This window comes from Miscanthus floridulus, chromosome 1 (genome assembly GCF_019320115.1).
Source record: "Miscanthus floridulus cultivar M001 chromosome 1, ASM1932011v1, whole genome shotgun sequence".
Taxonomy (NCBI): domain Eukaryota; kingdom Viridiplantae; phylum Streptophyta; class Magnoliopsida; order Poales; family Poaceae; genus Miscanthus; species Miscanthus floridulus.
This window is the reverse complement of record NC_089580.1, coordinates 93666165-93678962: the sequence shown is the minus strand read 5'-3', so window position 1 is coordinate 93678962 and position 12798 is coordinate 93666165. Positions and strand designations below refer to the sequence as shown.

General features: G+C 46.3%; 1 protein-coding gene and 1 pseudogene across 1 annotated transcript; one reads left to right on the top strand and one right to left on the bottom strand.

Moving 5' to 3' along the window:
• Nucleotides 1–6126: 6126 nt before the first annotated feature.
• On the bottom strand, nt 6127–11563 carry LOC136460418 (uncharacterized; annotated as a pseudogene).
• A 449-nt stretch (nt 11564–12012) lies between these two features.
• Nucleotides 12013–12630, top strand: LOC136460410 (uncharacterized). Its single transcript, XM_066460117.1, has one exon. It carries the CDS (start codon nt 12013–12015, stop codon nt 12628–12630), a length of 618 nt encoding a protein of 205 aa, XP_066316214.1.
• Nucleotides 12631–12798: the final 168 nt, after the last annotated feature.

The window sequence follows — 12798 nt, the reverse complement described above, 5'->3', positions numbered from 1 at the left end:
ACTTAGGTTGTGGACAAGGAAAAATAAGGCACTCAACTCTCAAGCGTCTTACCACGGTCTTACAAGTGTTCTTACCAAAGCAACAGGCGGTGCAATCGGTCGGTGACTGTGATACCGTTGTAGCTTGAGTGTAACAGTTGCAAGGCGAACCTGTACTTGGTTAGAAGAAAGTGGAGCTTGGACAGGCACAATATAGTAGCAAGGAATAACAAAATTCGCAACTGAATAGCAAAGCTGAATAAGTATCCCAAGTACTTGTCTTAGTTGCTGGCCTACTCACGTTCCAAGTACCAGATGTATCAAGTGATGTGGACAGCAAGAATATGATTAGGAACAAGGTAGAAATCAGCACACGCAAATACAGCTCAAATGGCGCTCTCTATGTGCTCCTCTAGATATTGTTCCTCTTTTGCCCCTCTCTTTTTTCTATTTTTTGGGCTGTCGTTGTTTTTTTGGGAAATTTCGACTTTTTTATTTTATTTTTTGATATTTTTTCCTTTACTTAGGAGCACAAAAGAAGTAACCACAGAAAATATGAGCTCAAACAAGTGTAAGACGTGGCCTGTGGAATTTTCAGAAAACTGGATGAAAATCGATAAAAACCTTGTGACCACGAAACGAGGATCTTGTGACCACTTTTTGACCAATCTAAAAATTCGAACCCTGATAAAGCAGGGATGGACGGATCCGAAATTTTTTTCTGATCGATTTGCATATATGGAACGTCGAAAACAGGAGTTCGTATGCGAAAACTAGACCAGTTTTAAGAACGGACTCCGAATTAGAGGACAAAACGGGAACAATGTGCGCAAAATTGGTCACGACAGCAAGGATTTGATGAAAACAGTGAAGACAAGTGTAACAAGTAAGATGGCGTGGACTAGGGTTTGATGAATACAAAGGAATCACAGCAATACTTGAAGGTGTTCACGGATTATGATGAAAAACAAGGGGAAAAACACAAACTGGACTTAAAAAACGATCTAAAACCAGCAACAAGAACTTGACCTAGGGCACAAACTCAACAACGCAAATCAGAGATGAACTTGCATGGCACAATGAGGCTATAGGATAGGGAATATGTGACGATGTATTTTTTTTGGCTTTTTTGTGGACTGTAGGTAATGCAAAAACAGTAATAATCTAAAGGGGGAAACAAAGTTATACCTAACGGCAACAAGGTCTCTGATACCACTTGATGTAGACTAGGCCCGATCTTCCGAAAGGTATGATAGCGTCGATTGGTGGAGACTCGACGTTCACGATCTAGGCTTCGAACCAAGATTGATTCGGACCCCCGCAACCGTTACACCACTGCTCCGTTGGTTATCAACCACGCGAACGCGATTGACCTCGCCGAGAAGGCTTTCCTGCAAGCGAATCGAGAACACAAGCAAGAACGGGATGAACGCAATCTGAAATTGCAAATAAATATGAGGCTTATGATAACGAGAAGGGGTTCAAGTCTTTATTCGAAAGGACTAATCGCCACAGGCGAACAAGATCAAGAACTGGGGCCCTGGTTCACAGCAAGCGGCCTTGGCGGCGACAGTTGCAGCAAAACGATGTCTGTTTCACGAGGAAATCAAGAACTAAACAAAACCCAAACCCTAAGGAGAGCGACGGCTGGTATTTATAGAGTCTTGGGCAGTCACCCCCCTGGACGCGCCCCCTAATGGGCCCAAACATGATACACGGTCCAACGGACCAAAAGACGGTGTCGCAGCACCCTGACAGATTCTGGATGCATGACTTGATTCGACTGATTCCCGTTGATTCTGAAGGCCTTTTGACGTGAAACCAATTGGGTTGGTTTCCTTATCCAATTAGCTTTCCATCCATATGTGGATCGTCGAAAACGGAGTCCGGATGCGTCCTGGGTGACCAGTTTAAGGCAGACTGAGTCCTGGAGCCCGAACCGGACTCGAACTTGAGTTGGACTCGGCTTCCACCACGAAAAAGATGAATTGGACGCCCATGCTGGACCTCCTCCTCTACTTGGCTTGTATGCGATGAAGTAGTGATGTCCTCATCAAGTAGTCCTACAAAAAGTGTTAGTGGAAGCAACTACAATGGGTTTATAAAAAAATTCATCAATAATATCACATGTTAGTCCCACATCACAAGACATAATCACTTGCTCCTTCTTGGCTTCCTCTATTTTGACTTGCTCGATGAGAGAGGAGTGAGCCTTTTCAAGCTTAGAGTGAGCTTTGACAAGCTTCTCATGGGCTTCCATTAGCCTCTCATGAGTGGTATTGAGCTCATCAAAGGATTGCTCAAGAAATTTTACTTTCTTGCGTAATTCTTTGCACTCCTTTCTCTTCATCTCAACGCAAGTGTGCACTTGCTCACACATGTCCAAGAGCTCCTCCTTGGTGTATTCCTCATCATCATCATCACCCCTACAAGAATCACTTTCACATTCATCATCATCACTCACATCATATTTTACCTTGATAGGCTTTGCTATGAGGCACGTCCATGGAGTGTCAAAGATGGAGGGCTTGTTGTTGATGGCGATGCTTGCTAGTGCTTTCTTGATAGATTTCTTGCCATCATCACTAGAGTCATCACTATCCAAAGAGCCATCACTATCCCAAGTGACCACATAGCCTCCACCCTTCTTCTTCTTTTGGAAGGTCATTTTCTTCTCCTCCTCCTTATTCTTCTTCTTCTTATCCTCATCATTGTCACTATTGTAGGGACAATCTGCTACAACGTGATTGGGGCTCTTGTAATTGTAGCATCTTCTCACATATTCTTTGCTTTTGGTGTGATCTCTTCTCTTTCTTGCACCATAGCCCTTCTTCTTCATGAATTTGCCCATCTTGCACACAAATAGAGCCATGGCCTCATCATCAATGTCATTAAGATCCTCATCAGCACTTGATTCTTTCTTGGACTTGCCCTTGTTCTTGGATGATGAGCTAGCCTTGAATGCTACACTCTTCTTCTTGTCTTCGTCTTCCTTCTTGTCATCCTTGTCAACCCCCTCCCTTTCCACACGGTATGTCTCTTGTGTCATGACATCACCTAGTACTTGGTTAGGGGTAATCTCCTTCAATCCTCCTCTTATGATAAGCAATCTCAACATCTCAAATCTTGGAGGTAGGCACATTAAGAACCGATGAGAGACATCATCATCCTTAATCTTCTCTCCCAAAGCCTTCAAGTCATTGACAATTACTTGCAACCGATGGAACATCTCCGAAATGCTCTCATCATCATTCATCTTGAAGCTTGTCAACTTATCCATGAGGATGTACAACTTGGCACTCTTCACCGCCGGTGTGCCCTTATATGTTTCCTCCATTCTCCTCCACAACTCATTAGCTCTTTCACAATCCTTTATTTGCTCAAATACCTTGGAATCAATGGCATTGTATATGGTGTTGAGAGCCATTGTATTGCATTGCTTGTTGGTCTTGTCTTGGTTGGTGGGATTGTCGGGATCAATGATAGCATAGTTATTCTCGGTCACCTCCCATACTTGATCATTGATTGAACCAAGATACATCCTCATCTTTCTCTTCCAATAATCATAGCATGTGCCATCAAAGAACGGTGATTTGCCCCCCCACATGGTTGAACACAACTTGAGCCATAATTTGACACCGAGGTTGTTAAGCCTTTAATCAAATGGTAACCTGGCTCTAATACCACTTGGAAGGTCCTAATATGGCTAGAGGGGGGTGAATAGCCTATTTAAAAAACTATAAACCAACTAGAGCAATTTGATTATTATAACAAATAGCGAAATACAAACTTGCTCTAGCTCTACAAGGGTTGCAAGCCACCTATCCAACAATTCTAGTTGCTATGATCACTAAACACACAATTTGCTATGTCACTACTCACTAAGAGCTCTCACACTTGCTACACTAAAGAGCTCCACTAGATGAACTTAAACTACAAAGCATGCTCTCAATTCTAGCTACACTAAAGAGCTTGCTACAATTAGTTTGCAAGAATATAAATGAGTGAGTAGGGTGATTATACCGCCGCGTAGAGGAGTGAACCAATCATAAGATGAATACTTAATCAATCACCAGGAGAATACCAAAGGGCAAGAGACAACCAATTTTCTCCCGAGGTTCACATGCTTGCCAACACGCTATGTCTTCGTTGTGTCGACCAACACTTGGTGGTTCGGCGGCTAAGAGGTGTTGCATGAACCTCATCCACACAATTGGACACCGCAAGAACCTATCCACAAGTGAGGGTAACTCAATGACATGAGCAATCCACTAGAGTTACCTTTTGGCGCTCCACCGGGGAAGGTACAAATCCCCTCACAATCACCAGAGATGGCCACGAACAATCACCAACTTGTGCCACTCCTCCTCCGCTGCACCAAGCCATCTAGGTGGTGGCAACCACCAAGAGCAACAAGTGAATCCTGCAGCGAAACACGAATACCAAGTGTCTCTAGATGCATTCACTCAAGCAATGCACTTGGATTCTCTCCCAATCTCACGATGATGATAGATCAATGATGGAGATGAGTGGGAGGGCTTTGGCTAAGCTCACAAGGTTGCTATGTCAATGCAAATGGCCAAGAGAGTGAGCTTGAGCCGGCCATTGGGCTTAAATAGAAGCCCCCACAAAATAGAGCCATTGGCTCCTCAGTCCACTAAAAAATGGGATGACCGGACGTGCAGGTCAGATCGACCTGACGCTGGACCCCAGCATCCGATCGTACGATGTGTGCCACGTGTCCCCTGCTTCAAACGCTGATCGCTCGATCTCAACGGTCATCAGTACGTTTAAGTTGTGACCGGATGCGCTGCATCGAAGTGACCGGACATAGGACCCCAGTGTCCAGTCGTTTCCAGTAAGCACCCAGAAGTGAAAAATCACAATCAGACGCGTCCGGTCATGCCCGACCGGACTCACCCAGTGTCTGGTCACTTGGGGTCTCCTCTGTGCGTTGCCAAGTCAGCAGAACCAGATGCACCCCTTCAGCATCCGGTCACTAAGTGACCTAGTGTCCGGTCGAAGATCGATGCCAGCGTCTTCACGCTTCCACTGACTGGACGCGTTGGTCCTACCATGACCAGCGTCTGGTCACTCATAGTGATCTCTGTCTTTACTGTATAGAGCGCTGGTGGCACTATTGGACTGTTCGCACTCTACAGGCGGACACTCCACTGGTGAAGTTTCTCACCCTTGCTCAAATGTGCCAACCACCAAGTGTATCACCTTGTGCACATGTGTGTTAGCATATTTTCACAAATATTTTCAAGGGTGTTAGCACTCCACTAGATCCTAAATGCATATGCAATGAGTTAGAGGATCTAGTGGCACTTTGATAACCGCATTTCGATACGAGTTTTACCCCTCTTAATAGTACGGCTATCAATCCTAAATGTGATCACATTCACTAAGTGTCTCGATCACTAAAACAAAATGGCTCCTACTATTTATACCTTTGCCTTGAGCCTTTCATTTTTCTCTTTCTTCTTTTCCAAGTTCAAGCATTTGATCATCACCATGCCATCACCATCATCATGATCTTCACCATTGCTTCATCACATGGAGTAGTGCTACCTATCTCATAATCACTTTGATAAACTAGGTTAGCACTTAGGGTTTCATCAATTCACCAAAACCAAACTAGAGCTTTCACAAGGCTGATGCGCCAGCATCCATGGCGCGGCAAGGCTGACGCGCCCCCAACCATGGCGCGGTGGTCAAAGCGACAACAAAAGGAACAAGACACTTCTGTTATGTCGTCATCTTAGTTTAATGGATAGGTCAATAGGAAGGTTAAGTGCACGAGACAGTCAATACACAAGTTCAACAATACTAACTTGTACATGTCCCAAGTTCATCGCAAGTTCGACAATACCTCTGTTCGACATAAGTTCAGCAAGTCATAACTATGACACAAGTTCATCAATACATACGTTCGACATTACTTGACATACTACATGTTCCATCAGTATATGGGTGTCCTGAGTACAAGTGCATCATGCCATCCTAAAGAACTCCTACGACCTAGGAGTATATGGGTACCGCGGACATCGCTGCCTCTTCGGACGTGAAGGCAGCATGTTTGGGGTGAACCCAACATCGGTACGGTCTCGCTGGCGGTACACCCGGTGGTACTACTGAGTGTAACTAGGACCCTGCAATTACAATATAGGCATCATTACTTACAATGTTTAAGTAATTGTGATGTATATGGTGAAGGGTTGTTTCAAGTACTTGTTCGTCAAACTATGTAGTAAATGGTGCATCACCAAGCTGAGACATCCCAATCTCATCATAGTCCTCCTCCTTGTCCTTGTCCTTGTCCTCGTCCTCGTCATCGTCATCCTCCACAACGTCGTGCTCCATAGGATCCTTCCCTGGATTGCTAGGAGTACGAACATAAGAGGTCCCATCAGCCATCATGTCGGAGGAACCTGCTCATGTCAGCATAGTGCTCGAGCACAAGGAACTAGATAGGTCCGAGTCATAGGGCATCTCCCAGGGAGTATCCACATAGCTGAGCTTCTATGCCAGCTTCTTGTAGCTTCTCCTCACTTTCTACAAAAAAGAAAACACGGATGCATGAGTCATGTGAACCATTTAACCACTGTCATGGCTTTGAGAATAGAACGTACATTGATGAAGACATGTAGAATGTCTGTGGCTCCCCTCTGGTCTCATGAAGTCACACGGCTGCTTCATTGGACAGACTTGTCAACTGTGATGCCTGCATACACAAGCGAGCTAAGTTCATATCACTACAATTCATAGGAACGCCGACGTGCAGTTGTATTGAAATTCAAATTTCTTACCATGTATCTCTGTAGCGGGGCTCTCTGAAGCTGTGTCTCCATCCTTGTCGCCTCATCATATGCATCAGTGATGTCATCCTCATCTTTGTCCTCATCAATTGGCTTGTTAGTGTATGGGGCCTGCATATGTGTGCGGGTACTCCTATGCAACCATTGGAGGTAGTGGTCGAAGTTGCGTTGGTCGTGCGGTGGTATCTCGGTAATCAAGACCCTTTGCTGACTGTCCCATTTGTGGATGAACGGGGCATGCGTCATGGCCCAATTCTTCTCCTTGTACCTGTTCCTTCGATCATACCTACAAGTTTAACGTAAGTTAGTGGTTGTATGTATGCACATGACTGCTAAATTATTATGTTTTAGTTGTCGCACCCGTGCAACTTTCTGTTGGTTGTGTACAACGGCGGTGGGCATGGCTGCAATTTTTTGAACTGCCTATACACCCTTATAGGGTAGTGCATCTCGACCATGTGGAAGAAAATTAGTGGCCCATTAAAAAGCCACTCGTCCGACTCTTCCTCAGTGCGAGGACTCAGGTACCCCTCTAGCTCGAATCTGGACCAAGGACACCAATTCACCTAAAAGTTAGGTAACTACATTTAGGTTTTTGGAATAATAAAAAAGCAACAACACCGACTAGCAGTATCAAAGTGGTCGTTACCTGGTGTTATGTCATGACGTCTAGCATGACCGAGTACTGCCTGTACCTCCACTTCGGGTTCCCTCTAACTACCTTCGCTTCTTGCCAGACGTACAGAGCAGTCGGTCCTATGTCCACGTGATTCCATGCCTGCATTGAATAGGATAGTCAGTCACAAGTGTGGCATCAAGTTTGAGGAAAATAAAAAATCGATGCACTTACAGGTAAGCCTGTGAACAACGGGCCTCCCTGACTGGCCATCGCTCCCAACACCAAACTTGTAGTAGGTGGGAACAACCTCCTAGGTTGGCACCTCCTGTACTGCATCGGTAGGCAACACAAAGCTGACGATAGATCCATGCTAGGACCGCGCTGCCCCAGCTATACGCTCCTATATTCTCCCATGGCTAGCTCAGTATGTTGAGGAAGGCCCAGCTGATGGTGTTACCCGATGCGTCAGGGAACAGAAAGGTGCCTAAGAAGTGCCACAGTCACACCCTAGCATACCTCTCGATCTCCTACTCTGGAGTGTTTGGGTGCAGCGGCGCCCCAAAGTTTTCTGTTATCTAGCTCGAACTGACACCAGATGTTTTCCTGAAATATTTTGCAAACTTTAAATTTGAGCTAACACCGGATGTTACATGAGAGCCGAGGGAACAAAAACAAACATTAAACTAGACAAAGACAATACGCATCATAAAAGTTATGTAGTACACCCTCCATGTAAATAGCAAAATAATTTGCAGAATATGTGCTGGTGTCAAAATGGTAAATGTTTGGAACATATAAATTCTTACTTTGCTCTCTTAGCATCCTCGTCCTCGGGTGGTCTTTTGCCACAGAACTGCTCCACCAAGTCCATCCAGTGATCGTTATCAAGAATCCCAGTCACTAGAAGACCCCCCCAACCGCAGACACAGAATCATCTTCACGTCCTGCATCATGATAGTGTCGTAAACGTGTATCAAATCATACCTATTGACAGCAGCAGTGAGAAGTGCAGGGTCGAGGATCGGTAGCCCAGTGTTGAAGACCTGGACGATCTCAAGGAAGTCGGCACGCTGTATGTACGACCGGTATCGCTCGTCCCAGTGGTATAGCTGGTGCGTGTGTAGTCTAAGAGGTACCAAGTCCTCCTAAAGCTCTGACAGGCACTTGGCTCAGTAGTCCTTGTCATAGTGCACCTCAAGAATGGGGTACTATGGATGATGATCCCCCATCCTGGTTCAAATTTCAAATGGATATGTTAGAACAAACATTAAGAGTACTATAATATGATGGAACATTAGTGCATAAAAACAAAGTAAATGTAAAAGGAATAAACTATTATGCAAAATTAGAGAATAAACATATATCATAATAAACATAGCTCCAAGGTTCCAATGTACTAACATAGTAGTTTTAAATAGCACAGCAAATAATTAACATTAATATAATAAAATATATGATATACGCACCTGCTGCCCTTGTCTTCTATGCCTGCTAGCCTTGTGACCAGGTTCTTTGCAAATGGAGCAAAGATTCCTATCACGGGTCTTGTTGAAGTCTCCCCCTCCGTACATGTCTTCGTCGTACCGTCTCATAGCATCCATGTCCCCCTTGAGTCGCTTCTTCTTCCTCCTACCCTTGCCTACATTCATTAGATTCGGATGCGGCACGTAGTCATAACCATGATAAGGTGGCCACTGTGTCAGGTCAAGGTATGGCTCGAAGCTCCTCTCCCAAATACTAACGGTGTCCGAATGGAGATACAAGGGTGACATATATGGCAGATCCTCATAGTTATACCCATGAACCCTGCAGTCCGTGATCATATGAGAGCAAGGGGCATGCATGATCTGAGGGACATTGCAACTGCACTCTACTTTTTCAAGATCAACTCAGTAGTTTCATCCACCATAACGTTCGCTGCCCAAGCTTGTGCCACCCTTGCTCCGTACACTAAAGATATGGCGACGGGATCCATACGGCTCTGCGGTGTGCTGCTTGGCCAATTCCTCAGCATCCTTCAAATGTTCTGCTTCGGCCTTTCCAAAATGCCCCTGCTCAGCTATATTCCTCTGCGCAAGTTCCCACCTCTTGATAAAATATTCATTGCACTTATGAAAGGAGAACTCAATAATTCCATATACAGGCAACGATCGAACTCCGGTGAATACACGGTTGAAAGACTCCGAGGAGTTAGTGGTCATCATGCCATACCTGAAACCCCCCTCATCATATGCTAACGCTCACTTAGCCTTCTGTTCCATCTGCGCCTCTAACTAGGCCTTTCCCGCTTCATTTAGCATCTTGTCTAGTTCTCTCTTTGTCTCCTTGAACCGGTGCTCTGTATGTACACAACATAGAGCCTCTACCTTGTCACATACCTCCTTCTTCCTCTAACGCCGCTAGAAATTAGCAGCAAAGTGTCTCATGCACCATCTGTGCACTAGAGGCAGGAACCCATCTATATGCTCAGCTGCAGCATTAAGAAGCCCTGGGTGACGGTCCGAGATTAAACATATAGTGTGAGATGGGTCAAGCACTTGTACATGTAGAAGCCACATGAACCATGACCATGATTCATTATTCTCTCCCTCTACCAAAGCAAAAGCCATGGGTACTATCTGGTCCTTAGGATCAACAGCAGTAGCCATCATCAAGGTGCCCCTGTACTTTTCTATCAGGAAAGTGCCATCAACAAGTACGATTGACCGACAAAACTAGAATGCATGTTCCATTTGCGTGAACGATCAGAACACACGATGGAGGACATGCCTCAACGGGTACCGAAAATACATCCCTCTGGTGTCCACAAACCATTTCAAGCCAGGGTTGTAGTAATGCATGCATATAAGATGCGAGACACCCTGTTGTACGCTTCCTCCCAACTACCCCAACGAATCGCCAGGGCAATTTGCTTAGCACGCCAAGCCTTTCCGTACTTCACATCATACTTAACAAATCCAGATATGGACTGTTGTAAAGAAGACACCAAAATGTCATTATTGTCATCAACGAGCCCCAATATACGACGGACAAGGTAACGTGCAGTGAGCTGATGATGATTTTCCTTCCTCCTATTTGTTAGGCAAGTGTGGGGTTCGACCACTTTACTTATCCTCCACTTGACATCACTTTGTCTCTTTCGTGCATTTAACATCCACATACAACCGTTTTTGCATATCACGTGGTACCTCAACTCCTGGTCTAAATGAGTGACGCTGTATGGCCTATGGTGATACACAACATAGTCATGAAGGAAGAGCTTCATCCCTGACATTGTATTGAATATCATCCCCTTCCTAAGGATTCCTTTCTCATGGTCATACAATGATTTCCTACACATTTGGAGACCGGTGTCACAAACTACCATATCTGTTAGGCTGACATCCCTATAGTTCGGAACACCCCTGAAAGGTACGTTCATCGACCTTAGTTGCTCAAGCTCAGTCTCTGTGTAAGGTGGTGATGGAACATACTGTTGAGCTTCGCTAATTCTACCCCATGAATCATATGGGGTATCATCTGCTGGCAAATCTATGACTAGTCTACCCTGAGCCTAGATAGCATGCAAAACCTCAGTTGGTATTGGTAATGGCATACCATGAACAGGTACTGGTATGGCATCAACCAGTGTGGGCATAGCATGTCTATCTCCCTGGTCATCATCTGAATCGTCCGAATCACTGCTAACTACATCACTGATCCTATCCTTCTCCTTCTGCTCCTCCTCTTCCAGTTCGAACTCGTTCACATCAAAGTCATTGCTTATACAACCTACTTGACTTGAATGAAACTGCTCCTGTGTCAACTGACATTGAGTTGCTTCCCCTTCGACCCCCAATTCTTGCTCACTGCCTCCAACACCGTCAATGGACGGCCCGTCCAGGACACCCTTTATCCTGTACCCATTCTCCACTACCACCTCAGCCATGGGCACATTAGAACCTTGGAGCACCCTATTGTAGCGGAACCAGTGAGCAGGGTCGCGCAAGGGTATCAGGACATAGTGTGCCCTAGTCTTCCCAATATTAAACGTCCCCTTCAGTGTGAAATCACCATCAAACTTTGCATTCAAACGGACACAAAGGTCGTTGAAGCTAGGAGGTTCATCAAACCATTCTAATTCTTTTTCAATATCCTCAAACATACCATCTTCTCTCCTAACACTTCATCCGTAAAAAAATTCTAACACAACAATCCATCTACAAAAGCATTTCAAGAAACATCATCAAGTCATTGAAATCATCGTACGTACTATCCATAGTAATATTAATGCCTATTCTAACTATAACTATACTAACTAATCTAATATTAACACCTATACAAGACTAACTACAACAGCTAATTATACTAATACAATAACTAACTAGACTCACTAACTGTACTAACTAAACTAACTAACTTTACTAACTATACTAACTTACTATACTGCCTGTACAAACTAAACTAACTAACTTTACTAACTATACTAACTTTACTTATTGTACTAACTTACTATACTGACTAATCATTTAAACTAATTTTACATCTTAACCCTAAGTAACAACAATGTCGATTTAATCAACAAATACACAAGGGGAGTACCTCACGGCAGCAATGTGCTCTCGTCCTCGCGGCGGCGGCGCGCTAGACTGGGCCGGGAGGCGGGTGGTCGCGGGGGAAGGCGCGGGCGCTGGCCACGACGGCGGCAGGTGGACGCGGGATAGAGGGAGGGGTGCGCGACATTTGGGAGCGGTGTATAGTGGCGGCGCGGCAGTGAGGGCGGCGGCGGGCAGCCGGCTGGCGTGGCACGGCGAGCGGCCGGCGGGCGTGGTGCGTCGGCGGGCGTGGCGGGTGGCCAGCATGCGTGGGAGGCGGGCGGGGCGTGGCGCGGCGGCGTGCGTGGGCGGCGGGCGGCTGGCGTGCGTGGGCGGCCGGTGGGCGGGTGGCCGGCGTGCGTGCGCGGCGGGCACGTCGTGCGTGGCATGGGCGGCGTGCGTGGGCGGGGGCGGCCGACATGCGTGGCGCGGCCGGCGTGCGTGGGCGGCGGGTGGCCGGCGTGCATGGCGCGGTGGTGATGGCGTTGGCGGGCGCGGTGGGCATGCGTGGCACGGCGGCGGCTCTGCTTCAAACGGGCCGAGTGAGAGAGAGAAAGGAAAGCGAGGCCGGGCCGTAGGCCTGTACAAGGGTCTGTCGCGCCGTGATGCGTGGCGCGGCAGTCTCGACGCGCCGTGATCTGTGGCGCGGCTGAGCTGGGTCACGTCACCGGTCAGCGGTCCTGGTCGCTGGCACGTTGGCAGCCTCGCCGCGCCCCCATACATAGCGCGGCAAATTGAATTCGTCGCGCCATGCGAATAGACGCGGCCAAAAGTGTTAGATTTGAAAAAAAAAAACAGTATCAAT

Excerpts from the sequence above, each read along its gene's own strand:
- LOC136460410 (XM_066460117.1), top strand. The coding sequence starts at position 12,013 with ATGTGCTCTCGTCCTCGCGGCGGCGGCGCGCTAGACTGGGCCGGGAGG.